The sequence below is a fragment of the Erinaceus europaeus genome, chromosome 5 (assembly GCF_950295315.1).
Source record: "Erinaceus europaeus chromosome 5, mEriEur2.1, whole genome shotgun sequence".
NCBI classification, from domain to species: Eukaryota; Metazoa; Chordata; class Mammalia; order Eulipotyphla; family Erinaceidae; genus Erinaceus; species Erinaceus europaeus.
In genome coordinates this window covers 21534635-21560526 of record NC_080166.1, presented here as the reverse complement: position 1 = coordinate 21560526, position 25892 = coordinate 21534635, and the positions used below count along the sequence as shown (strand labels likewise).

The 25892-nt window shown below is 37.0% G+C and overlaps 1 protein-coding gene across 1 annotated transcript in view; it reads left to right on the top strand.

Moving 5' to 3' along the window:
* Window positions 1-25892, top strand: part of CDH18 (cadherin 18) — a 550225-nt gene that overhangs the window by 275885 nt on the left and 248448 nt on the right. The window contains 2 exon segments of the mRNA XM_007532688.2: window positions 597-891; window positions 22278-22397. Coding sequence (XP_007532750.2) covers window positions 597-891; window positions 22278-22397 — 415 coding nt within the window.

The window sequence follows — 25892 nt, the reverse complement described above, 5'->3', positions numbered from 1 at the left end:
GTCTCTCTGTCTTTCTCCCTCTCCATATCCCCTTTCTCTCAATTTCTGGCCATCTTTATATAATAAATAAGTAAAGCTAATTTTTAAAAAATCACTTAAAATATATAATTCTTATAAGTATGGAAAGTAACAGTAATTTGAGTGATTTTCTGGTAACTCCCCCCACCCAATTCTATGTAGTTAATAAAAACACTGACTTAGTAGAATTACAGAAAGAGTTAATGTGATTCTTTAATAAGTACTACTTATTGATTTCCTTTAAATCAGTAACTGGATCATTAGTCATAGCAGCACCAAGCCTAGAATAGGAGGAGAAAAACTATATGCTTAGTATTAAATTATAGATAAGCAATCATCAGTCTTATTTTATTTTGTTTTAAATTGAAAACAAATGTTCTTTTGACCAGAGCACTGTTTACTTCTGGCTCCTCATAGAATCAGGGATGGAGCCTGGGAACCTCCTGCATGCAAATTCCATGTTCTTACCACTGCACGTAGTATCTTATTGTCTCTCTCCACTAGAAGCAAGCTTTAAGAAACATCACAGGAGATTATTTCATACTTGCATTTTACACGATTCCTTTTGTTCTTTACAGCTGCATTCAAATTCTGACAAAGGCGATGGGTCTGTCAAGTACATCCTTACCGGAGAGGGTGCCGGGACTATATTTATCATTGATGATACCACAGGAGACATTCATTCAACAAAAAGCCTGGACAGGGAACAGAAGACACATTATGTTCTTCATGCCCAGGCTATTGACAGACGGACAAATAAGCCACTTGAACCAGAATCTGAATTCATCATCAAAGTGCAAGATATCAATGACAATGCTCCCAAGTTCACAGAAGGACCCTACATTGTTACCGTGCCTGAAATGTCAGATATGGGTAAGAACTATGATGTTTACTTTCTCGAAGTTTAAATATCTTGGAGGATTCAAAAATCTTTTTTTTTTTTTTTCTTCCTCCAGGGTTATTGCTGGGCTCGGTGCCTGCACCATGAATCCACCGCTCCTGGAGGCCATTTTTTCCCCCTTTTTGTTGTCCTAGTTGTTGCAGCCTCGTTGCGGTTATTATTGCCATTGTTGATGTTGCTTTGTTGTTGGATAGGACAGAGAGAAATGGAGAGAAGAGGGGAAGACAGAGAGGGGGGGAGAAAGATAGACACCTGCAGACCTGCTTCACCGCCCATGAAGCGACTCCCCTGCAGGTGGGGAGCCGGGGGCTCGAACCGGGATTCTTACGCCGGTCCCTGCGCTTTGCGTCAAAAATCTTTTAATGCCATTTTTTCCCTCTTTACAAAACCTAGTATATTGTATTGGGCGTGGGGGAATGGCAGATTGTAAGACTGTATATGGGTGGTCCAGGAAATGGTGCAGTGGATAAAATGTTGGACTCTCAAGCATAAGGTCTTGAGTTCAATCCCTGGCAGCGTATGTACTAGAGTGATGTTTGGTTCATTCCCTCTCCCTCTCCCTCTCCCTCTCCCTCTCCCTCTCCCTCTCCCTCTCCCTCTCCCTCTCCCTCTCCCTCTCCCTCTCCCTCTCCCTCTCCCTCTCCCTCACCCTCTCTCCCTCTCCCTCTCCCTCTCCCCTTCCCCTCCCCTCTCCTTCCCCTCCCCCTCTCTAATTAATAAATAAATAAAATGTTTTTAAAAGAAAGGCAAGCTCAAGATATATTATAGAGCAATGCTTGCAGACATACATATATATATATATATATTTTTTTTAAAGACTGTATATGATTCAGGGAAACCATATCTCCTCCCTTCAGACTGTGTGTCATGACACCATTGGCCTCACTGAGGCATGGAACATCTTCCCCCACCTCACAACACACTCTACTCTATCTGTGTCTGTGTCAGTATCCCTATCTGTATCCCTCTCCCTATCCCTTTCTCTCTTTCTCTATCACGTCTAGCTCTATTTCTATCACCATTATCTCTCTCCTGTGAATCACTGAACTCCCTCCCTCACACTCTTTCTCACCTACATCATCTTGATAAGTCTCTAAAATGGAAAAGCCTATTTTGTTTCTTGGGTGTTTACTTGAATAATGGTGTGTAGAGAAACTTGAAGATCTTCTGCAATACATTAATCCTTACTAGTGAACTGAAGTGTTAAAAGAATATTGAATATTTAGTCAATTAATTGCTGATACTCTTAAGTGTAATTAATATTCACAAACAATCAGACAAATTGTGACTGAAGAAATGCGTCCAATTCTTGTTCAGTGGTCACAGTTCTTAGTTTCTCATGCATATTGTTAAAAAGATACTGAAGCGTTTCAGAAGGCAAATTGCACATATGAAAAAAGACAACATAACATTGGAAACCTTTTGTTTCACACCTTCTAACTTTATAGTTCTTGATCAGATAATGTTAGCAATAACTGTACCACCAGTAGTTATATTAAAGCTTTTTAGATGCTCTTAAACATGTATGCAGTGCTTACTTTTCCCTAGTTTATATATCTAGAAAATAGATCACCAAAAGTGGATTGTAACTTCTCCTGAATGCAGTCTGGGTCTCTAGCCACTTCAATGATATGAGACTTACCACAACTCACAGATCCCTGTGGTCTAGTTAATATGGTACATTTTTTCCCCTCACATGACAAATATCTTAAATGTAACTAAAATGGAATTCAGCTATAATAATATTTTATAATCTCTGCGATATGCAGAACTTGGATATGGTAGATAGCCCTTACGTACAGATTTTATTTTATGATTTATTTATTTATTGGATAGAAACAGTCAGAAATCTAGAGGAAGGGGCCCGGGTGGTAGTACTGTGTTAAGCACACATGGTGGAAGCACAAGGACAGGTAAGGATCCCAGTTTAGCCTAGTTCCTCACCTGCAGGGGATGGCTTCACAGGCGGTGAAGCAGGTCTGCAGGTGTCTGTCTCTTCCCCTCTTTGTCTTCCCCATCTCTCTTAATTTCTCTCTATATTGTCCAACAACAACAACAGCAATGGCTACAATAACAATAAGAGCAACAACAAGAGCAACAAAATGGGAAAAATGGCCTCCAGGAGCAGTGAATTTGTAGTGCAGGTATCAAGCCCCCAGTGATAGTCCTGGAGGCAAAAAGAATAATAATTAGAGGAAAGGGTGAGATACAGAGAAAGACAGATTCCTGCAGTACTGCTTCACCATTTGGAAAGCTTTCTCCTTGCAGAGATGGGGACTAGGGGCTGGAACTGGTGTCTTTACACACTGTAACATGTCCACTCAAACAGATGCACCACCATCCAGCCCTCTACGTAAAGATTCTATGTGTGTTTACTATTTATATATGATTGTTTTTATTTATACTTTCTTTTGTTATGATATGCAGGGGATCAAACTCAGGGTCTCACAAAAGGGAGGCATTTGTTCTACCACTAAGGCATTGGATGTTTTTAAAGACTATTTATTTATTTATGAAAAAATATAGGAGAGATTATATAAATGATATTTTGAATGTGTTAGAGACATGTACTATACATATACAAATTATTAGTATGATATAATTCATGAAACTTAACTTCTTGATATATTAAGACTTAGTTCAGCATATAAGAAAGAGATATGATACGAAGAGTTCCAATATAACTGATCCCTGATTCTCGTCTTGTAGACATTGCAAAGCACCTCTAGTCCTTTTCATGCTTTCTTTGTTCACCTCCCATCTCTAACCCCCAGACAGGTTTCCCTTTTGCTGCTTTGTTCTCTGTCTCAAGGCAACATGAAGAGACACCAGCTGTGCTTCCTTTATTACACTACTTGTGGGGGATTGATTGATTTCTGTCCAAACATCTGGGAACCTCTTTCTGGAGACCTTCCAGGATCCTAGTAGCAATTTTTAAATAATTTCCCTGGAGTATAATCTTCAGAATGATATTATTTAAATAAAGTAAGACTTGTCCTGCAATTCTGCACAACACCTTCTGTACATATAATCTGGACAGAAAATAAAATCCATGTTTAATTTCTTTCTCATCACAATGTCTTTGTGTCTAATATTTTTTTCTATTTCTTTTATTAATGATCTAGTAATGATTTAAAAGAATAACTGTGATGTCAAAGTAAAAGACTTTGGGGTGGCGGGGAGGGTTCTGGTCCTGGAACACGATGGCAGAGGAGGACCTAGAGGGGGTTAAATTGTTATGTGGAGAAGTAAGTCCCCACACGCAAGGACATCTAATTTTTGACAAAGGTGCCCAGACTATTAAATGGGAAAAGCAGAATCTCTTCAACAAACGGTGTTGGAAAAAATGGGTTGAAACATGCAGAAGAATGAAACTGAACCACTATATTTCACCAAACACATAAGTAAATTCCAAGTGGACCAAGGACTTGAATATTAGACCAGAAACTGTCAGATACTTAGAGGAAAATATTGGCAGAACTCTTTTCCGCATAAACTTTAAAGACATCTTCAATGAAAGGAATCCAATTACAAAGAAGACTAAGGCAAGCAAAAACCTATGGGTCTACATCAAAGTAAAAAGCTTCTTCTACATAGCAAAAGAAACCACTACCCAAACCAAGAGACTCAACACAGAATGGGAGAAGATCTTTACATGCCATACATCAGACAAGAGTTTAATAACTAAAGTATATAAAGAGCTTGCCAAAACTAAACCACAAGAAAACAAATAACCCCATCCAAAAATGGGGAGAGGATATGGACAAGATATTCAGCACAGAAGAGATCTAAAAGGCCGAGAAACACATGAAAAAATGCTTCAAGTCTTTGATTGTCAGAGAAATGCAAATAAAGATAATAGTGAGATACTACTTCACTCCTATGAGAATGTTATACATCAGAAAGCCAGTAATAACCAAAATCTGGAAGCAATCCAGGTGTTCAACAACAGATGAGTGGCTGAGCAAGTGTCGTATATTTACACAATGGAATACTACTCGGCTATAAAAAATGGTGACTTCACTGTTTTCAGCCGATCTTGGGTGGACCTTGAAAAATTCATGTTAAGCTAAATAACTCAGAAACAGAAGGATGTATATGGGATGATCTCACTCTCAGGCAGAAGTTGAAAAACAAGATCAGAAGAGCAAACACAAGTAGAACTTGAACTGGAATTGACGTACTGCACCAAAGTAAAAGACTCTTGGTTGGTTGCGGGGGGAGAATACAGGTCCAAAAAGGATGACAGAAGACCTAGTGGGGGTTGTATTGTTATATGGAAAACTGGGAAATGTTATACATGTACAAACTATTGTATTTACTGTTGAATATAAAACATTAATTCCCCAATGAAGAAATTAAAAAAATATTGTCATGTGGAAAACTGAAAAAGGTTATGCATGTACAAGCTACTGCATTTTATTGACCATTAATTCCCCTAATAAAGAAGAAAAACATTAAAAAATTTTAAAACGAATATTAGATTTCAAAGATACAGCTACACCTACACACATACTGAGAGTACTGTGCCCTTCTCTTCTAAATATCAAAATAAAATAACCACTACAGTTCTCACAAAATATTAGAGACAGTCTGGTGATTTATTATTTTTTTTTTTTAGGTTCATGTTTCAATCCCCTACATTCAACATATAAGCAAAGCATTCAATATGTCTTTCACTCCATTCCTTCACTAAGCATACTCACCTCCGGTTCCATCCATCTTATCCCTAAAGACATGTTACTACTTTCACTCAATTGCAGAGTGCTATTCCATTGAACATATGTTCCATAACTTCTTTATTCAGTTATTCATAGATGGACATTTAGGTTGGTTCTATACCTTGTCAATTGTGAATAAATAGCTGTGCATATAAGGGTGCACGATTGTTCTTGAATTGGTGTTTTTATATCCTGTTTCATGTATTTTGGGTTCTTTGTTCTGTTCTACTTCTCTGAGTGCCGACTTTTGTTCCAGTACACATAGATTTACTTACTTTTCTATTGTAATATAAACTGAAGTCAGTGAGTGTAACACCACCATTCTTCTATTTTCTTGGTAGTGCTTTGGCTATTGCTGATGGCATTTTATTTTATTTTATTTCATTTTATTTTATTGTGATTTCACACAAAGTTTCAGAAAAGTTGTTCCATTTTCTTGAAAAAATATCATTGCTATTTTGGTCCATATGAAGTCTATATATTTCTTTTAAAAATAGGACAATTTTGATAATGTTTATTTTTCCAATCCGTGAACAAGGAATGCTATTTCATTTCTCTCTGTCACCTTTTAACCTTCTACCTGTATTATAAAATCTATGATTTTTAAAAAGTCTTCCACTTCCTTTGTTAGCTTTATCCCCATTGTAGTTTGTCTTTTGAAGTGCAGTTGGAAGAGGCGGTTCTCTGACTTGTCATTTGTATATAATCATGTCTTAGATTTATGCATATTGATTTTGTATCCTGCTAATTTATTGAATTTATTGAAGTTTTTTTTGTAGGATAGTCTTCAGGGTTATCTAGACAATTTATATTATCTGTGAATAGTGACAGTTTCACTTATTCTTGCCAGCTTGCATTGCTTTAATCTCTTTCTTGCCTTACTGCACTGGCAAGGATTTCTGGGACAACTTCTAATAGTAGTGGTGAGAGTGGACATTCTTGTCTTGTTCCAGATTTCAGGGGAACATTTTTTAGTCTTTCCCATTATATATGGTGATACCTGTGAGTTGATCATATTCTTCCTTTATTGTGTTAAGAAAATTTCCTTCTATTCCTAAGATTTTAAGGATCTTTGTCATAAACGAATGTTCAGTTTTATCAAATGCCTTCTCAGCATCTATTGAAATAATGCTAGTGGATTTTGTCATTTTGTTAAGATGCTGGATTTTATTAATTGATTTGTTTGTATAGAACCAGCCTTCCATTGCTGGGAAGAGTCCCAACTGGTCATGGTGGATTATTCTATTTATATATTGCATCTAGGCTGCCAAGAGTTTTTTGAGGATCAATGTGCCAATGTTGACCAGTGATAGAAGTCTATAGTTTTCTTTTTTGGTAGTGTTCTTTCCTGCTTTGGGATCACAGTGACATTGGCTTCTTAGAATATGTTTGGGAGTATCTCTCTAACTTCATTTTTTTGAGGAGTTTGAAGAGGTGGATATTAGTTCTTTGAATGTTCTATGGAATTCTCTATCTAGACCTGAACTTTTATTCTTGAGAAAATTTTAGATTACTCTTTCAGTTTCTGCATTAGGAATTGATCTGTAAAGCTTATGCACTTCTTTTTGGGTCAAACTTTGGAGGTGATAAGACACTTGAAATGTGTTCATTTTATCTAGGTTGTCTGATTTATTTCCATCAATCTCATAATCTTTCATGATCCTTTGCACCTCTAATTCATATGCCTTAATTTTACCTCACTAATTTTTGATTATTTTAATTTTGATTTATAAAAAGGAAACACTGACAAAAAAACATAGGATAAGAGGGGTACAACTCCGGGAATCAGGCGGTAGCTCAGCGGGTTAAGTGCACATGGTGTGAAGCGAGAGGATCCCGGTTCAAGCCCCCGGTTCCCTACCTGCAGGGGAGTGTCTTCATAATCAGTGAAGCAGGTTTGTAGGTGTCTATCTTTCTCTCCCCCTCTCTATCTTCCCCTCCTCTCTCCATTTCTTTCTGTCCTATCCAACAACGACATCAATAACAACAACAATAATAACTACAACAGTAAAACAACAAGGGAAACAAAAGGAAATAAATAAATATAAAAAATAGCAAAAAAAAAAAAAAAAAAGAAGTGAAAAATAAGGGTACAGCTCCAAACAATTCCCACCGCCAGAACTCCATATCCCATCCCCTCCCCTGATATAAAGAATAGCTTCCCTATTCTTTATCCCTCTGGGAGTATGGATTATTATGGGGTGCAAATGGTGGAAGGTTTGACTTCTGTAATTGCATCCCTTCTGAACATGGGTGTTGACAGGTTGAACCATACTCCCAGCCTGTTTCTCTCTTACCCTCCTGGGGCGGGCTCTGGGGAAGCGGAACTTCAGGACACATTGGTGGGCTCATCTGCCCAGGGAAGTTGGATTGGCATCATGGTAGCATCTGGAACGGGGTGGCTGAAAGAAGAGTTAACATATAAAGCCAAACAGATTGTTGACTAATCATGAACCTAAAGGCTGGAATAGTGCAGAGGAAGATTTGGGGGGGGGGGTCTCCATTTTATAGATAGTAGGCCTATTTTAGTTATATTCCAAAGAATCCATGACTATATTAGTTTTTTTTTTTTTTTCTGAGCCTGACATCTGATCTGGTATGCAGCTGGATCCAAGTTATTGTCTGCAGAGATAATGTCATAGCTGGAAAAAGAACTAGAAATTTGGATCAGGCAAGAGAGTAGCTCCCAAATATCATGGTTTTATTTTTCTTGGTGATACTAATGAGCGATTTGTCTATTTTATTTGTAATTTTGATAAATCAATCAATTAATTTTTGTTAATATTTTGAATCATGTTATTAATTGTATTAATTTTTGCTCTGTTTTTACCTATTTCCTTCCTCTTGATGACTTCTTGTTACTTCTTTGGTGGTTGGTTCAGTTGGGATGTTAGTTTCTTTGAGATGTCCCTTCTCTGTTATGCTAGCCTGTATTATGCTAAATTTCCCTTTTAGAACTGTTTTATCACAGTCAGTAGTTTGATAGCTGGAATCTTATTTTTTATCTTTCTGATATTATCCCCTCTCTCACTGATTCTACCTCTTGGATATGTCATTTGAGTCTGATATGCATTTAAAGTGTCTTTCACCTCCTGTAATGAGAATTTTTCTTGTATAGTTTCTTTTGCCTTACTAACAGAAATGCCCAAATCCTAAATATGTTTCTTTAAGTTAAGATTTTTGAATTGACCTTATAATGGATTTTACAGATTCATCCTCTGATAAGTTCTCCTGACCACTCTATTCTTGGAGCTTGCCTGTAGCCATTCTTTCTGTAGACTTAGTATTATTTTGGATAGTTGAAGCCTTCCTCTGCATAACCATTTAATATGAATGACAGGCCAGCAGGTGGTGCTGTTACTACAGTGCTGTATTTCCTTTCCGTTTTTTTTTGGGGGGGGGAGGGGAGGGGGGCATTACTTGTGATGCAATTTGATTATATTGATATCTGAGAGGTATAAAGCCTGAAATTCAACTTCAACTTCTTCTCCTTCACCTTCCCCTCCCTTCCCCTCCCCTCCCCTCCCCCTCCTTCTCCTCCATGTCCCCCTCCTCCCCTTTGGTCCTTCTCCTCTTCTTCTTTTCCTTCTCCTTCTTACTTCTCCTCACCCCTCCTCCTCTTCTCTTCTTCCTCTCCTCCTGCTTCTCCTCCTCTTTCTTTTTCTGCTTCCTGCATACTTGTAGCAGTACAGCTCAATTTCCCAATCACTCTCAAGGCACAGTTTCTCATGATGCCTCCCTGGGGCCCGGGCCAATTGCATGACTGCATTGTCAGGTCTCATTAAAGTCAGTTCTCCACTACGTTGGTGGGTGTGAACAATCTAGAATTGGAGTCTCCTGCCATTAAGGGTTAAGAGCCCAGAGATTTTTAGCTCTACTCTCACTGGTACTGTGCTCCACTGTGTAGATCCCAAGATGGGGCAACAGTTGGCAAGTACACATTCTTCCATACTAGGCCTCTTCCCTGCTACACTTGTCTGCCCTCTGGCCATATGCATATGCCCCCTCCCCTCAGTCTGTGGTTTCTTCAGAACTCTCAGGTATAGTTTGATAAAACTAGTAGGTTCTTCTGGTGAATTTCTAGTTGTCTTAGAGAGATACCAGGAGGTTAGTTCTCCAGATACTGTATCCTTTAAGAGAATAACCATAGAGGTCACACAGTGGCACTTCAGCGTGGACACACCCATTACCATGCTTGAGAACCTGGGTTCAAACTCCTGGTCCCCAACTGCAAGGCAGGGAGAGCGTCAAAAGTGGTGAAACAGTGTTGCTGGTATCTTTCTTTCTCCCTCCCTCTCTCCCCACCCCATTTTCCACTTAGTTTATCTTTGTTATATCAAATAACAAAGAAAGGGAGGACAAAACAAGGAAAAATAGCAACTGAGTACACTGGATTCATCGCACAGAGACCAAGAACCAATAACACGGGTGGCAATAAATACGTAAAGAAGCATCACCGAACATTTTTGATACAACGAAGTAGGGATTTATGTGTTTTTCAGGAATCAGAGACAGTAGGCTCATCCAAGAAAAGGTTAACATCTTCCCTTCAAGCTCCAAATGCTACAGACCTACTTCAATCGATACTGTTTACCTTTGTATCATTTCTGACTGCCACTATCAGCATAAGGTTGTCACTCATTTCTTTTGTTGTTGTGGTTGCTATTTTGAGATTAATGCACAGCTCTGAATATCGAGTCTTAAATGAACAAACAGAAAAACTACTCATTACAGAGAGAGAGAATTCAGATAAAACAGCACTTTAAATTTTACAATCTACTTTTTATCCTGTGACATCTGAGATGTTGTTGTATCCATTAAATGATACAAGCTGACTTTCAAAATGAAAGATTTGATGCTGATTTAAAGCAATAATCAGTAGACTAAATAATATGACAGAGATAGCTGAAGCCTAAATTGGTCTTACTTAGCAAGTAAATCCAGGGAATTCTCACAAGCATAAAAAGAGAAGCAGAATAGCACGTAGGTACAACAAGAAAAGTGAGCAAATAGCTGAAAACCTGATGGTGAAAAAATAAAACACATTGTTTTAAAAAAAGTTATTATCTTTATTTGCTTACTGGATAGAGACAGCCAGAAATTGAGAGGGAGGGAGACGTAGAGACACCTGCAGCACTGTTTCACCACTTGTGAAGCTTTCCCCCTGCAGGCAGGAGCCTTGGGCTCGAACCTGGGTCCTTGTGCACTGTAACATGTGTGATCAACTAGGTGCACCACCACCCAGCCCCGTAAAACAAGTTTCTAACTCAGAGGACTGCTATACTATACCCACAAATAGGTTTTTATTGTTATACACTACATGAACTAAGGTCAAAATGACAAGCAATGTGAAACTCTGTAAAAAAATTCTATTTTGATTCCAATAAGATTATAAATCAATTATTAAAAAATTAAAAAATCATTATTAAGAAATGAAAGGACTACGTGGGGTAGACTTTTTAAAACATTTTTTAATTATTTTTTATATTTATTTATTTATTTTCCCTTTTGTTGCCCTTGTTGTTTTTCATTGTTGTTGTAGTTATTATTGTTATTGATGCCGTCATTGTTGGATAGGACAGAGAGAAATGGAGAGAGGAGGGGAAGACAGAGAGGGGGAGAGAAAGATAGACACCTGCAGACCTGCTTCACCGCCTGTGAACCGATTCCCCTGTAGGTGGGGAGCCGGGAACTTGAACCAGGGTCCTTACGCTGGTCCTTGCTCTTTGCACCACGTGTGCTTAACCCGCTGGGCTATCGCCCGACTCCCAGTGGGGTAGACTTTTATGTCTGAGGTTCCAAGGTCCCAAGTTTAATATATCTAATTATCATAAACTAGAGCTGAACAATGCTCTGGTTAAGAGAGGGGGGGAGATATGAAAATATTTAGAAATTTTCAAATATGAAAATATTAAAGAAAATTAACAACCACTTCATTTTTATGCATACTGCATTTACACACCAAACCTATTCACTATAAACTTTAGACAATTGGCAAGTTACACAGTTCTTCAAGAAAGAGTATATTGGATCCAGAAATCAATGAGTAGAAAGTACGTCACAAAGGACAGAAAGGAATTCTATATCATTAGGTCTGGCCACTATAAGCATTTCTATTTTTTTTCAAATTATTCAAGTCATAAACTGATTTTGAAATAATGAATATTTCCATAGTCAAGGAGTGTTTTCTATTTCTTGATTATTTTTTTATAATCTATGGCAATAAACACAAACCCAAGCAGATGATAACAAACAAGAACCATTTGGAGTTTTATATAGCAAGAAAATTAACCACTATCACTTGCATTTAACAGTTTTCAAAAACAAGCAAATAAATTAAAATGCTATAAGTCAAACACAATTGAGAACTTCCTGTGTGCCACAATTGGAGGACACTCGCATCAAGAAGTTGGTGGAGGATTAACTAGAAGCAAAGTATCATATCTGGTTATGGATGTTCATTTTTACTTTACTTCAGTGGCTTTTGGGTAGAAATAAAAAAAAAAAAATTGTAGGGAAATTGTTAAGCTAATCGTCAGTCCCTGAACATTTGAGACTGTTTGCTATTTTTGACTTCTGGGATTATACCTACAGAAAGCAATTTAACTTCCCATTACATAGGAAATAGACTGCTTTGTTGAAATGGTTGCTGTAAATTGTAGTCAGTTATATGTGGTCTTGGCATGGTTGACTATATGTTTAGATGCTTAATATCTTAGATTAGTCAACAATATTTAGACTTTTCCATATTTGGGAGCTATTCTCTTCCCTGATCCCGCTTTCTGGTCCTTTTTCCAGCCATGACATCATCTCCTCAGACCGTAACTTAGATCCACCTGCATATCAGATGTCAGGCTCAGGAAAAAAAAAAAAAAAAAAAACTAGTACAGTTATGGGCTCTTTGGAATATAACTGAAATAGGACTATTAACTATAACTATCTACAAAACGGAGACACCCCCTCCCCAACTCTTCATATGGACTTTTCCAGCCTTTAGGTTCATGATTAGTCAACAATTTGTTTGGCATTCTATGTTAACTCTTTTTTTAGCCACCAGGTTCTAGATGCTAACATGATGCCAACTGGACTTCCCTAGGCAGACGACCCCACCAATGTGTCCTGGAGCCCTGCTTCCCCAGAACCCCACCCCACTAGGGAAAGAGAGAGGCAGGCTGGGAGTATGGATCAACCTGTCAATGCCCATGTTCAGTGGGGAAGCAATTACAGAAGCCAGACCTTCTACCTTCTGCACCCCATAATGATCCTGGGTCCATACTCTCAGAGGGATAAAGAATAGGAAAGCTATCAAGGGAGGGGATGGGATATGGAGTTCTAGTGGTGGGAATTGTTTGAAGTTGGACCCCTTTTAGCCTATGTTTTTTGTCAGTGTTTCCTTTTTATAAATAAAATTTTTAAAAAAGAAAAAGTTGAGCAACAGAAAAGAAATACCTTAGCTTGAGCCATAGGAAACCCATAAAAGTCACTTTTGAAGTTTTAGTAGGGTGAGAAAGTAAGAGTTGCTACACTTTTTTTTTCACTAATATCTTCTTTTTTTTATTTTAATTTTTTTTAAATATTTATTTTATTTATTCCCTTTTGTTGCCCTTGTTGTTTTATTGTTGTAGTTATTATTATTGTTGTTGTTGTTGTTGGATAGGACAGAGAGAAATGGAGAGAGGAGGGGAAGACAGAGAGGAGGAGAGAAAGATAGACACCTGCAGACCTGCTTCACCTCCTGTGAAGCGACTCCCCTGCAGGTGGGGAGCCGGGGTTCGAACCGGGATCCTTATGCCGGTCCTTGTGCTTTGCGCCACCTGCGCTTAACCCGCTGCGCTACAGCCCGACTCCCGAGTTGCTACACTTAAATATGCCTCTGTTGGAAGTAAGTATGAAACTGAAAAGTAAAGACAGTTCTAAGTTTATATCTTTGTTTTCTCTTTGCCCCTAGGGTTACCACTGAGGCTTACCAGCACTCCACCCTCCCTCCCATTTTAATTGGATAGAACAGAGAGAAATTGAGAGAGGAGAGGAAGATAGAGAGTGAGAGAGAAAGATAGACACTTGCAGACCTACTTCACCCTTGTGAAGCTGCTACCCTTGCAGGTGGGGAGCCCAGGACTCGAACCTAGATCCTTGAGCTTAGTACTATTTGTGTTTAACCAGGTGTACCACTTCCTGCCCCCCTTAAATATATATATATATATATATATATATATATATATATATATATATATATATTCTTCTATTTTTTTAATTATGTTATCATAATGTAGGAATTATTTTTCTTGCTCTTTTTTGAAAGTTTTTATATTTTTTTCTATTGCCATTGTTGGGACTTCTCTGCTCCAGGCTGACTTTTCTCTTTGAAAGACAGACAGAGAGAGATGCCCCGCAGCATTCAAGTTTCCTCCAGTGAGATAGAAGCCTGGTTCCAACCTAGGTCATATACACCCACCCAGGTCAGCTATCTTGTCAGTTTTTTTTCCAGCTAACTTATGAAAGCTCAATAAATTAGAGGTGTTTCCTCAAAGACTGAAGTCAGTAAATGTCAAATATATGCGTGCATTCACACATGGACATTCACACATATTCACACAATGACATTCACGAATATATGCATGCATTCACACATGGATATTCACACATGGACATTCACAAATATATGTGTGTATTCACACATTGGACGCCCACACATGGACATTCACGTATATTTATGATGTGTCTGCATTTATAATGCATATAATTCAGTAAGATTTTCTTACATTTTTACAATATTATTTTATTGTTCCTATCTCTTGCTCACTCACAAGTAAACCTAAAAAAAAAAAAAATCAGCCAAAAGAATTGCTTTTGGATAAAAATGCTGAGCTTTCAAACATGAATTCCTGAGATTACTCCCTGGCATTTCATGAGCAGAGTGCTCTTCTGGTTTACTCACACATTAATAAATAGATGTTTCAAAATACATTCCTACTAAAGTTTCTGAACAAATATGGACAAAATATTTCTCCTCTAGTATTCTTCTCTGTAATAGTTGTCTATTTGATTTTGCTTTTGCTTATGCTTTTGTTGAATAAAATAACTTATAATATTACATTCTTGAGAACAATGCTCACCTTCTTAATACCTTTTCCTTTCTACTTTTAGAATGAAAATAAAAGCCAATTATAGATATAAAAATGATGGGAGGGGTAAAAAAGTATAATGGGTATGCAAAGAGACTCTGATGCCTGAGGCTCTGAAACCCCATGTTCAAACCCCTCTCACCCCCCGCACCACCATAAGCCAGAGCTGAGAAGTGCTGTGGTTATTAAAAAAAAAAAAAAAGGCTAAAAGTTAAAAGGAAACACTTAGGTGTCTCTGTCTCTCTCCTGCTTAATCTCTCCCCTCTGCATTTATTTCTATCCAAAATAATTAATTTTATTTAAAGATTAAAAAACGGAAGTGGTGGCAATGCACCTGGCTGAGCACATATTACAGTGCTCTAGGGCCCAGGCTGGGTTCAAGCCCCAAATTTCCACCTGCAGTGGGTCAGCTTCACAAGTGGTGAAACAGGGCTGCAAGTGTCACCCACCCTCTCCCCCTCTTCATCTGCCTCTCTTATCTCAATTTCTCTGTCTCTATCCTAAATAAATAAATAATATTTAAAAAATATTTCATATATAAATGATAACTTTATAAGAAATACATATAAAATTAATTACTTTATAATGGACTGAGTTTTCGCATGGTAGATATAGAAACAACCAATATAATATTTTGAGGGCAACTAAGGCATCTAAAATTATAAATATATAAAACCTTAATGCCTACAACAGCATTAACATAATTTCATATCTAATATGAAGTTTTGAGTCATATAAGAATGTTTGTCTCACACTACATAACTTCCTTACTATCACATCATATTTCTCTGCATGGAATAAACACTTTCAAAAGAATATATTTCTATTCCAGTCTGTATAATGGTTTTAAATTATTGAATACAAAAACACCCAGATTCTCGTTTTAAGGTACCAGTTACAATAGATTCAAGCACAAAATCTGACCTTGATATTAGGTAAGATGTAATCACAGTTCAGAAAGAAATGAGAGATGGTTGGAAAGAGACCTATTAAAATATATGTTTGTCACAGTGTAATCAAGAATACAAACTTTACTGTCAGTTCAGAAGGGGTTAAATATTATAGAGAGAATAAGTACAAAAAATAGTATGGGATTTAAAAGCTATATAGTGAACTGTGAGGCAACAGACCAGAAATAAGACCCAGAAAATGGGTCTTATTGCATAGATCATAGGAAGCAAAGCTGAGAGACAGCTGAGGAGAAGATATAAAGTCACAATTAAAAGGCAGTGGAAAAAAAGAGGAAAATGTGAAAGAAAATCATGGAGCACAGGAATAGTGCAGTGGGTTTAGAGACAGTACATGAGGAAAATACATTGTTGCTCTACTTCTGTTTCCCTCTGCTACCTGTCTTTGTTTCGTTGGCAGGGAAAGTTAATGAATATCCTTGACAGTGTTCTGCAAACAGAGAACAGGATAAGACATTAAATAAAAGCAGCATGCATATCTGTTAGAAGAAATACAAGACTGATAGGCATATGATCAGTCCAGTCATGTTTTATTGTAATCATTCTTTGTGAACAGAATTCCAGAGCATTGTAAGCATGAGACAAGGTTGCAGAAGAACATACTGGTGTTGTGACTACCTGGAGGTTGCTTCCTACACATTTTCCTGTCACATATGTTCATTTGACCACATATACTTACCGACTTGGCCTTTGGTTATAGACGATGTGTGAAATCTGATTCAGCCCCTCTAGAAGCTGATGTATCTGGATTGCCATGACACATGATCAAAGAAATGCGTGCACACACACACACACACACAAAGACTGAAAATATTATAACTATAACTAGATACAGCACAGATGAGCATGTGAAAACATACCACAAATATTTTATTTTTATTTGTTATATTTAATAGTGATTTAAGATTGTGGGATAAAAGGGGTGCAATTCCATACAGTTCAATTCCTACCACCAGGGTTCCATACCCTTCCCGCCTTATAAGTTTTCCTATTCTTTATCCTTCTGGGAATATGGACCAAGACTTTTTATGGAGTGCAGAAGGTAGAAGGTCTGGCTTCTTTTATTGTTTCTGCGATGGACATGAAAGTGAATTGGTTGATCTGTACTCCCATCCCATTTCTATCTTCTCCTAGTGGAGTAGGACTCTGAGGAGGTGTGGGGTTCCAGGACATATTGGTAAGGCCATCTAGCCAGGGAAGTCAGGTTGGCATCATGGTAGCATGTGAAACTTGGTGGCTGAAAAGCATTAAGATATAAAGCAGAATAAGTTGTTTAATAATCAGGAACCTAAAGGTAAGAATATAACAGGTGACATTGGGGATCTTCTTTTGAAAGCAGCTAGGAAATCTATTTTAAGATATATATATATATATATATATATATATATCATAAATCTACATAGGGTTATGCTTGTATTCTGCCTTCTCTATTTGCCAACTAAAGTACCTATTGAACTTTGTGCCACTATTTATACAATGGAGCTATATGTAACTTTGCCAGTAGACTGATTTTGTTATTAAATGACACATAGCAAAGAGCATTCAATAACTTTATTATGGAGTGTATATTTTTCCTTAATCTCTCATTTGTTTTTCACATTTTAATAATTTAATATGAAATGTACTTGAGCAATGTGAAAATGTTGCCTTTGGGTCTAAGTGAAAGTGCACATCAGCTCCCAAGGTTTAAATGATAAGCCAAGGCTAAGTATCTTGTATCTAGATACTTGATGTGCATTTTATTTTATTTTATTTTTTAATATTTATTTATTATTGGATAGAGACAGAGAGAAATGGAGAGGGAAGGGGGAGATAGAGAGGGAGAGAGACAGAGAGACACCTGCAGCCCTGCTTCACCACTTGTGAAGCTTTCTCCCTACAGGTGGGGACCAGGGGCTCAAACCCAGGTCTTTGTGTACTGTAACATGAGTTCTTAACCAGGTGCACCACCACCTGGTCCCCTTGGTATACATTTTACAAAAGTTTTTCTTTTAAAAAGGATGCAAGGGTAAATACTCGAAGGCCTATTATATAATGTGATGGATGGAGTTTTTTATGATTCCTCTCATGGTGAAATGACAGTTTGTCTATATAGAATGAAATTTCAGTTGGATCTTGATGATAATTACATTTTCATGGTCTGTGGGAAAATCTTCAGAGAATTAAGCCCTGAGATTCCTTTAGAAAGACACTCAGAGTTTTCATACATCTTTAGCTTATTTTTACTCAAAGTTCTTGCTCAACTTGCTCTGCTTGAGATTTTAAAAGAGCAGTGAACCCTGACAAGTCATGCATAACAGTTGTGCTATCTCAGAGACTATTTGCTTGGTATTAAGCTGCCTTGTTAAATATTTCAAAATGGTCTTTAGAGATTTTCCAGGAAGTCCACCCTTTCTGCTTTTTATCACCATGTAACTTGACAGAGTGTGTGCTATTTATAAAGCAGTAGTACAGAAAGAGACCAAATGAAAGGAATTACAAGGGGTTATCCTCAATGGGAACAGAACATGTCTGACTGCAGAAAATGTAGTTTTGAAGCATTTCTATGTACTTAGATCTTTTTTGAATTGGTATAAAACATTGTCTGAGAAGCACTTATCCCTAACAACTAATTGTGTGCATTAGAAATATGTCTTAACATGAAAATATCACATTTTAAGCAAGCAGACATGAGAATACAATGTTTTGTGCTGGAGAGACCAAATAATGGTTATGCAAAAGTCTTACATGCCTGAGGCTCTGAGGTCGAAAATTCAGCCACCACAAGTCCCCACTTGCAGGAAAATCTTCAGGAGTAATGAAACAATGCTGCAAGTCTCTCTCTCTCTCTGTCTCTCTCCCTCTCTCTCTCCCCCCCAACCCTCCCTCTCTCTTCTCTGCTACTCTTAGTCTTTTTGTCTATCAAAAAAGAAAAAGGAAAGGTGGGTTTGTTATGCAAATTATTGAGCCCCAGATATAATCCTAGTAACAGTAAATACAGAGACAGAGTAGAGTGTGAACTCTACAAGCATGGGGCCCTGGGTTCTATCCCTGGCACGACATATATTTCTTTAGTTTTATTTATTTATTTTCAATTCCAGTATCACTTTATTGAGAAAATGTTAATTACATGATTTTGTTATCTCAAGAGGACATTTCCACATCTCCCACAAGACACCAGTACATTTCACCTTCAGCCCATCCATTATCTTATTCCAGCAGCATAAGGACTTAGGCCCTCAGCCTCCTCTTAGTAACCCCCAAACTTCTCCTTTCTGAGTCTCTAATTCTGCCACACAGACTATAGTCTCTTGCGGGTTTACTCTGTATTGCCTTGTGCTTTGTTTCTTAGAGTGCTCCAGTGAGTGAGGTCATCTGGTATTTGCCATCTTTCTGGTTTATATTGTCCAACATGATTCCTTCAAATTCCCTTCAGTGTTGTAGTAAAGGACTATATGACCATATTTCATGCAAGTGTATAGCATTCCACTGTGTATATATTGTCCTGTCTTCTTTAATCATTCTTCTTTGTCGGACACTTAGGTTATTTTCAAATCTTGGCTATTAAAAATAGCATTGTCACAAATATAGGCAGGCATAGATCATTTTAAATAGGTGTTTTTGTGTTCTTCGAATGGATTCCTAGGAAAAGAATTGTTGGGGTCATGTGGTAGGATTTTTTGCTTGTTTTCTCTAGGGTTATTGCTGGGACTCCTTGCCTGCTCTATGAACTTACTGCTTCTGTAGCCATCTTCTTTGATTGTTTGGGTAGGACAGAGAGAAATTGAGGGGGAAGGGGAACATATAAAGGGAGAGAGAAGGACACCTGCAGACCAGCTTCACCACTTGTGAAGTGACCCCTCTGCAGGTGGGGAGCTGGGGACTCCAACCTTAATCCTTGCACTTGTCCTTGCTCTTTTCACTATGTGAGCTTAACCTAGAGCACTATTGCCTGGCCCCAGAGACTTTCCTTTCTTTGTTTAATGGTATCCATTGTTGAAAATTAGATTTCCATAGGTCTGGGGGCTTCTTTCTGGGCTCTAAATTCTACTCCACTAATCTGTGTAGTCTGTGTGTCTTTAAGTTTCTTCTAGTACCAGGAAATTTTGGTTACAACAGCCTTATAGTATACAACAGTTTGAGGTTGGAAAGTGTGATGTCTGGTAAATACATATTTATCATATAAATGCATATTTCTCCTGACTTACAAAACTTGCTTACCATAGGCAGAGCTGAAGAGGTAGCTCACCAGGTAGGGTACATGTCTTGCCAAGCATATGGTTGAACCCATCATCAAATGGGAATGACACAGCTCTGCGGGGGAGATCTGGTGTTGTGGTATCTTTGCTTCTGTGAGTCTGCCTGTATTTCTCTCTCAACGAAGACACTGCACAGGAGTGGTGAGTCACACACGTGCAAAGTGCTAGCTCCATGAAAGAAAAATGCAGAGAAAGCGAGATATCCTTCAACAATTAAGCAGGTAGTCCATTTCCTATCTCCATTGTTGCTCTCTCCCTGTCTATATTCTGGAACAATTTGACTTTTTTGCTTTGGCTCCTCTGTGCATTTATCCATGTCCCATTCTACCAGAAATCTGTTTCTCAACACTGGCAGCCTCGTGCCTTCAGATGTCACCAAAATATGACAACAAAGGTAATTTGCTGCTCCTTGCTCCAGCACACTAATAGAATCGCCCAGTATCTGTGAGCCCTGCATACAGAGATGTGAGGAGTTGTTAACAACACTACTTTATGACCAAGGGAGAACGTTATTGTATTTTCTTTTCCTTCCTGAAACCCTTTGCTGCTCTGCTTACTCCCTGGTTACAATAAACCATCACTTAGTCACTACCAACATGCTCACTGTCTTTCCTTTCCTCTTCCTTGTTTGTTTCACTTGTCACTCCATTCAGGCAGCCCAGCTTTCTCTTAACAAGACTGGGGGTTCTGCACACCTCCAGGCAAGCAGAACTCTGTCTTTCCCTTGCTGTTGGATCCAACTTGTCACTGAAAAGGGACTGGGATCTTGCGCTCTGTCTTTCATGGCTGCCTTCATGGAATGCTGACTTACAGAACTATTTTTGAAACATTAAAAACTAGTTAAAGTTAAATCACTAGAGCAGAGCCAGAGAAAGCCTCAAAACCTGAGGCTTTTGGAAGTGAGTTTCTCAATGGCCACATGGTTTTAGTTTTATTTATTTTTTATTTCTGAGCCTGAGCAATCCAGACTATATTATTAATGTTGCATGTACATTTATGATCTTCTAATAAAAATTGCCAGTTGAATGGCAAAGAGCAAGGCTTGCAAGAAGTGGTGTCTGAATTTCGATAAAGAAATGTTTCTCTTTAGTTGAAAAGACACTATACTCTCGGTAGAAGTTATACCAAAATCATCAAAGTCCTTATTAAAATGTAAAATATGAAAAGTTTGTATATCTATATTCAAGTACCAAAATTAATGCTGAATTTCATAGTTTCATTATGGAAATATATTTTATTGATATGTAACTCAAATTAGTCAAATTTATCTAGGCTAACAGAATAAAATATCAGCTATGTACTATAATCATTCATGCAGTACATTTTGTGAATAATTGAGAAATCTTACCCTTTTATAATAGCATTGTATAATCTTTAACAAGTCCATTTTTAATCCAATATGATAAGCATAGTGACACCTGATACTTGCATTAGTACAGTACAGAAAAAAAAAAAAAACTAAAGGAATAAGGACTCAATCTTGCAGACCATGAACATTCATTAATTGTCCCTTTACAAAATGGAACTGGAGCTGATTATGGTTATCGATAAAAATATGACTACTGGATAATTTTATATATGGAGTATAGATTATTGAAACATATGAAATTGAAAAAACAACAACAAAAAAGGAAGTAAAATTTTCTTTAAGTCTGTGTGAACCATATTGGTTATGGAGGCTTGGGAAACTAATGTGGAGAGTGTGAAACTATACTACTATAATCTTATGGTCTTGTAAATCATTATAAATTCACTATGTATTGTCATTAAGTATACTTAAATATTTTTATTTTATTGTATATAATTAAGATAAAAGCAAGAATGATGGAAAATTACTTGAATGGACTGTTTAGAAGCCTTTGGAGATTCAAAGTCAACTTACATAATTCTAACACAACAGCAAAACACCCAACCTCTAGTCTTGTGAATAATCATGTCACTTCTGATAGCTTTCTCCTTGTGTCTTTTATTTCACACCAGTTAGCAGTGATTTGATTCTCCAGTCTCAGTCAAACCCAGCCTTGACTCTAGAAGATCAGAAAGAGACTACACAAAGCTATCAGTACTTGAAGAGTAATATGGAAACAAAAATGAGACCAAACATTCTGTTTGGGACTCTCATTTGGGTACAGTTGATAGTGCATAAAGACAAGCAATAGGTTTGCTATTTAAATCTAAGAATCAGATTCAGGAAGTTTCAAGTACTATATCTCTACATGTATATTAGAACATGGCTTCTTTAGGGTATGAATTTGTACTGTGCTAAACCCCATCACACACTAAAATTTGTTTTCCTGAATGCACAGGTACCTCTGTTCTGCAGGTGACAGCTACTGATGCAGATGACCCTACCTATGGGAACAGTGCACGGGTGGTTTACAGCATTCTTCAAGGACAACCCTACTTCTCCGTAGATCCTAGAACAGGTCAGTGCCTTCATATGTACTCTGTTTGCAGATGTATGCATATTGTTTGCTTGCGCCTGAGAGTGTGTCTACATCAGACATAGCTATTTGAGCACATTTTATAATGCCCACAACTTTTCTGGACCTTTGCATTTGAATAATTGAACAGAGATTACTTTCCGTAACTTTTGACTATTCATTATGTATAGCAATATCAGTAACAGAGAAACTTATCTTTGTGTCTTCTCATTACAGTTGAACGAGTATGACTTGTTTAAAATGATAATGCTGTATTATATAAGAGTTTTTCCAAGCATATTGCTTTCTGTTTACATAATAATCTGAAATTCTTTTCCAAAGAAAGTAATTGCGTCGCTGAGTTTTGATGCACTTTTTTTTATTTGGTTGTCAAAAATAGTATATACTATTTTTTGATAATTACTAATTGAGATGACATCTTTTAATAGTGAGAAAATTTTGCAGCTCTCAAATGTTTTGTCATAAAACAAATTGTTAGTAAAACAAAGCCAAAACACTTTTAAGAAAAGTATGTAAGTTCTACTCTCTTTCTGATACCAAAATTATATGTATAATATTTATATGAAATCAAAATGAGAGAAATTTATGAGTCTCAGAGTAATGTTACAACGTTGGGGTCTAAAAATTCTAAATTCTTTAAAAAAATTTTTTTAATATTTATTTATTTCCCCTTGTGTTGCCCTTGTTGTTTATTGTTGTAATTATTGTTGTTATTGATGCCATCGTTGTTAGATGGGACAGAGAGAAATAGAGGAGGGGACGACAGAGAGGGGGAGAGAAAGATAGACACCTGCAGAACTGCTTCATCACCCTTGAAGCGACTCTGCTGCGGGTGGGGAGCAGTGAGCTCTAACCAGGATCCTTAATGCCAGTCCTTGTGCTTCACGCCACATGCGCTTAACCCGCTGTGCTACCGCCCGACTCCCATCTAAATTCTTATAATTTAAAATGCTTCTGTCTCTGTTGGCAATGTGTTAATAACATTTTTGTTAAATATAAGTCATTTTAATGTCACCAATATCAGTAAAAATATCATCAAATTTTACTAATAATTTCCAGAATGTACACAATGATAGTAAAACAGAAAATGTTTCAGGATATTCCAACAACTCCCTATGCCCTCAGGTCACATAAAATTATGCATTAGATTAGCATGTTAAACTCTTCAAGTAAAAGACAAAGTTATATACAGAGTATAGAAAAGAGGCATATTTGCTAACAAACCTACAGCACTTACCCTACAGCATATTTTTAAGGTCTCAACAGCTCTATATTCTGTTGACTTCGGTTTGTGTACTAATGTCTCCAGGTATATTTAACTGAAGTGAAAAGTATACTCATAATATTTAATACCACTAAATTACTTTTTTAAATTAGTTTTAATAATGATCAACAAGATTATGGGATAAGAGGGGTATAATACAATTCAATTCTCACCACCAGAGTTCCATAGCCCATCCCCTCCACTGGAAGTTCCCCTCTTTGTTATCCCTCTGAGAATATGGACCAAAATTCTTAATGTGGTGCAGAAGGTGGAAGATTTGGCTTCTGTAATTGCTTCTCTGCTGGACATGGGCATTAGCCAGCCCATACCCCAGCCTGTGTCAATCTTTCCCTAGTAGACTCAGCTCTGGGAAGGTGGGGCTCCAGAGCTCATTGATGAGGTTGTCTGCCCAGGGAAGTCAGGTCGGTGTCTGCAAGTTGGGATCTGCAACTTGGTGGCTGAAAAGCATCAAAATATAAAACAGAATAAAGTGTTTAATGATCAGGAACATAAAGGTAAAAATATACAGATGAGATTTGGGTTCTTCATGTTAGAATAAGCTTGGAAGTCTATGTTGTCATCATTTCTAAAAGCATTTCACCGTGTTGCCTGTCTTCTCTCTTTTACTGTTGATGAAACACTGGGCAACAATGTATTTCAGACATATAGTATATGCCCTTAATTCAATGAGTTTATGAAAAGGCAATATTCATGCTGTATATTGTAGTAATAGGTACTACAAATAGTACTACACACAGTAATTAAATAAACATAGTGATATATATGAATATGTGTACAATTTGACGTGCTTTTGTATTAACATTAACTTAGCATGTAATAATATACATAATATTGATTATATATACTTATGTATATATGCATAGTACATCTATCAATACACATGTAGTTTGTATATAATGAATATCTAAACACACAGTCAAATAGTTATATAATCTTAAAATATGTAATTAAGTGAAATAAAAACAGAAATTGGGAAATAGAAAAAATGATATAATGTGATCTAAAATGAGTATGAGACATAGAAGTAATTTTAGTCCCAATATAATAATAAATATTAAAAAAACAATATATTTATTAACCTGGTTATTAGATTCTGAAAAAAAAGAGAATATGTATATAATCGTATATTAGAAGTGTTTTAAGAATCCCAGTTCGAGCCCCTGGCTGCCCACCTGCAGGGGAATCGCTTCACAGGCGGTGAAGCAGGTCTGCAGGTGTCTATCTTTCTCTCCCCCTCTCTGTCTTCCCCTCCTCTCTCCATTTCTCTCTGTCCTATCCAACAACAATGATGTCAATAACAACAATAATAACTACAACAACAATAAAAACAAGGGCAACAAAAGGAAAAATAAATAAATCAATAAATATATATTTTATAAAGAAGTGTTTAACAGTAGATGAAATATAGCTGAATTTAGTGTTTATAAATTTATTGTATACTATACATCTTTTAAACATATTTTCTCATTGAAATGTGATTGGCATTATACTGATAAAAAAAACACCAAACAACTAATTATCTGTTGCTCATTTTGCTCCCAGTAAACATAGAAATTTGAATATGAAAGAAATATATAACTTACTTTATACACATATATGCATCCCTTAAGGGATGAAATAGGAGACTATCATCTAGTTACCTTGTTTTGGATTACACATTCTTACACACAGAAAGGCACAACACACCCAAGTACATATGCACATTCATGTCGTCCATTCACATGCCTACTCACTCAGTAATTGCCACTGGGTATAGCTAAATAGATTTTATAAGTAAATATTCTATTTGCTTCATGATTCAGGGACTATTTCTAAGATATACACCTACATCTAATATTTCCATTGACCTATTGAACTTGCTAAAAAAAAAAAGGAAAAAATGCCAGTTGTGTGTGTCTGCATATGTCTGAGAGTCTATATGAATATTTGTGTGTGTTTGTATGAACAATGAATGGTTGAAGCAGTCATATGCAAATAAAATTTGAGTTGTGCTAGCTAGACTCGGCTGTCATTTATGCCTTAGCTGTGAAGTGGCTATATGAATAGCATATTATTCAAGCAAAAATGTTATTTGGTTATACACATTTATTATAGTTTAAGTATTTCATTAAACACGACTATCTGAGACATAAAATACAGTGTCACTTGAATACTGCTCTTTGAAATTGTCTTTACTCATATTTATTTGTTCC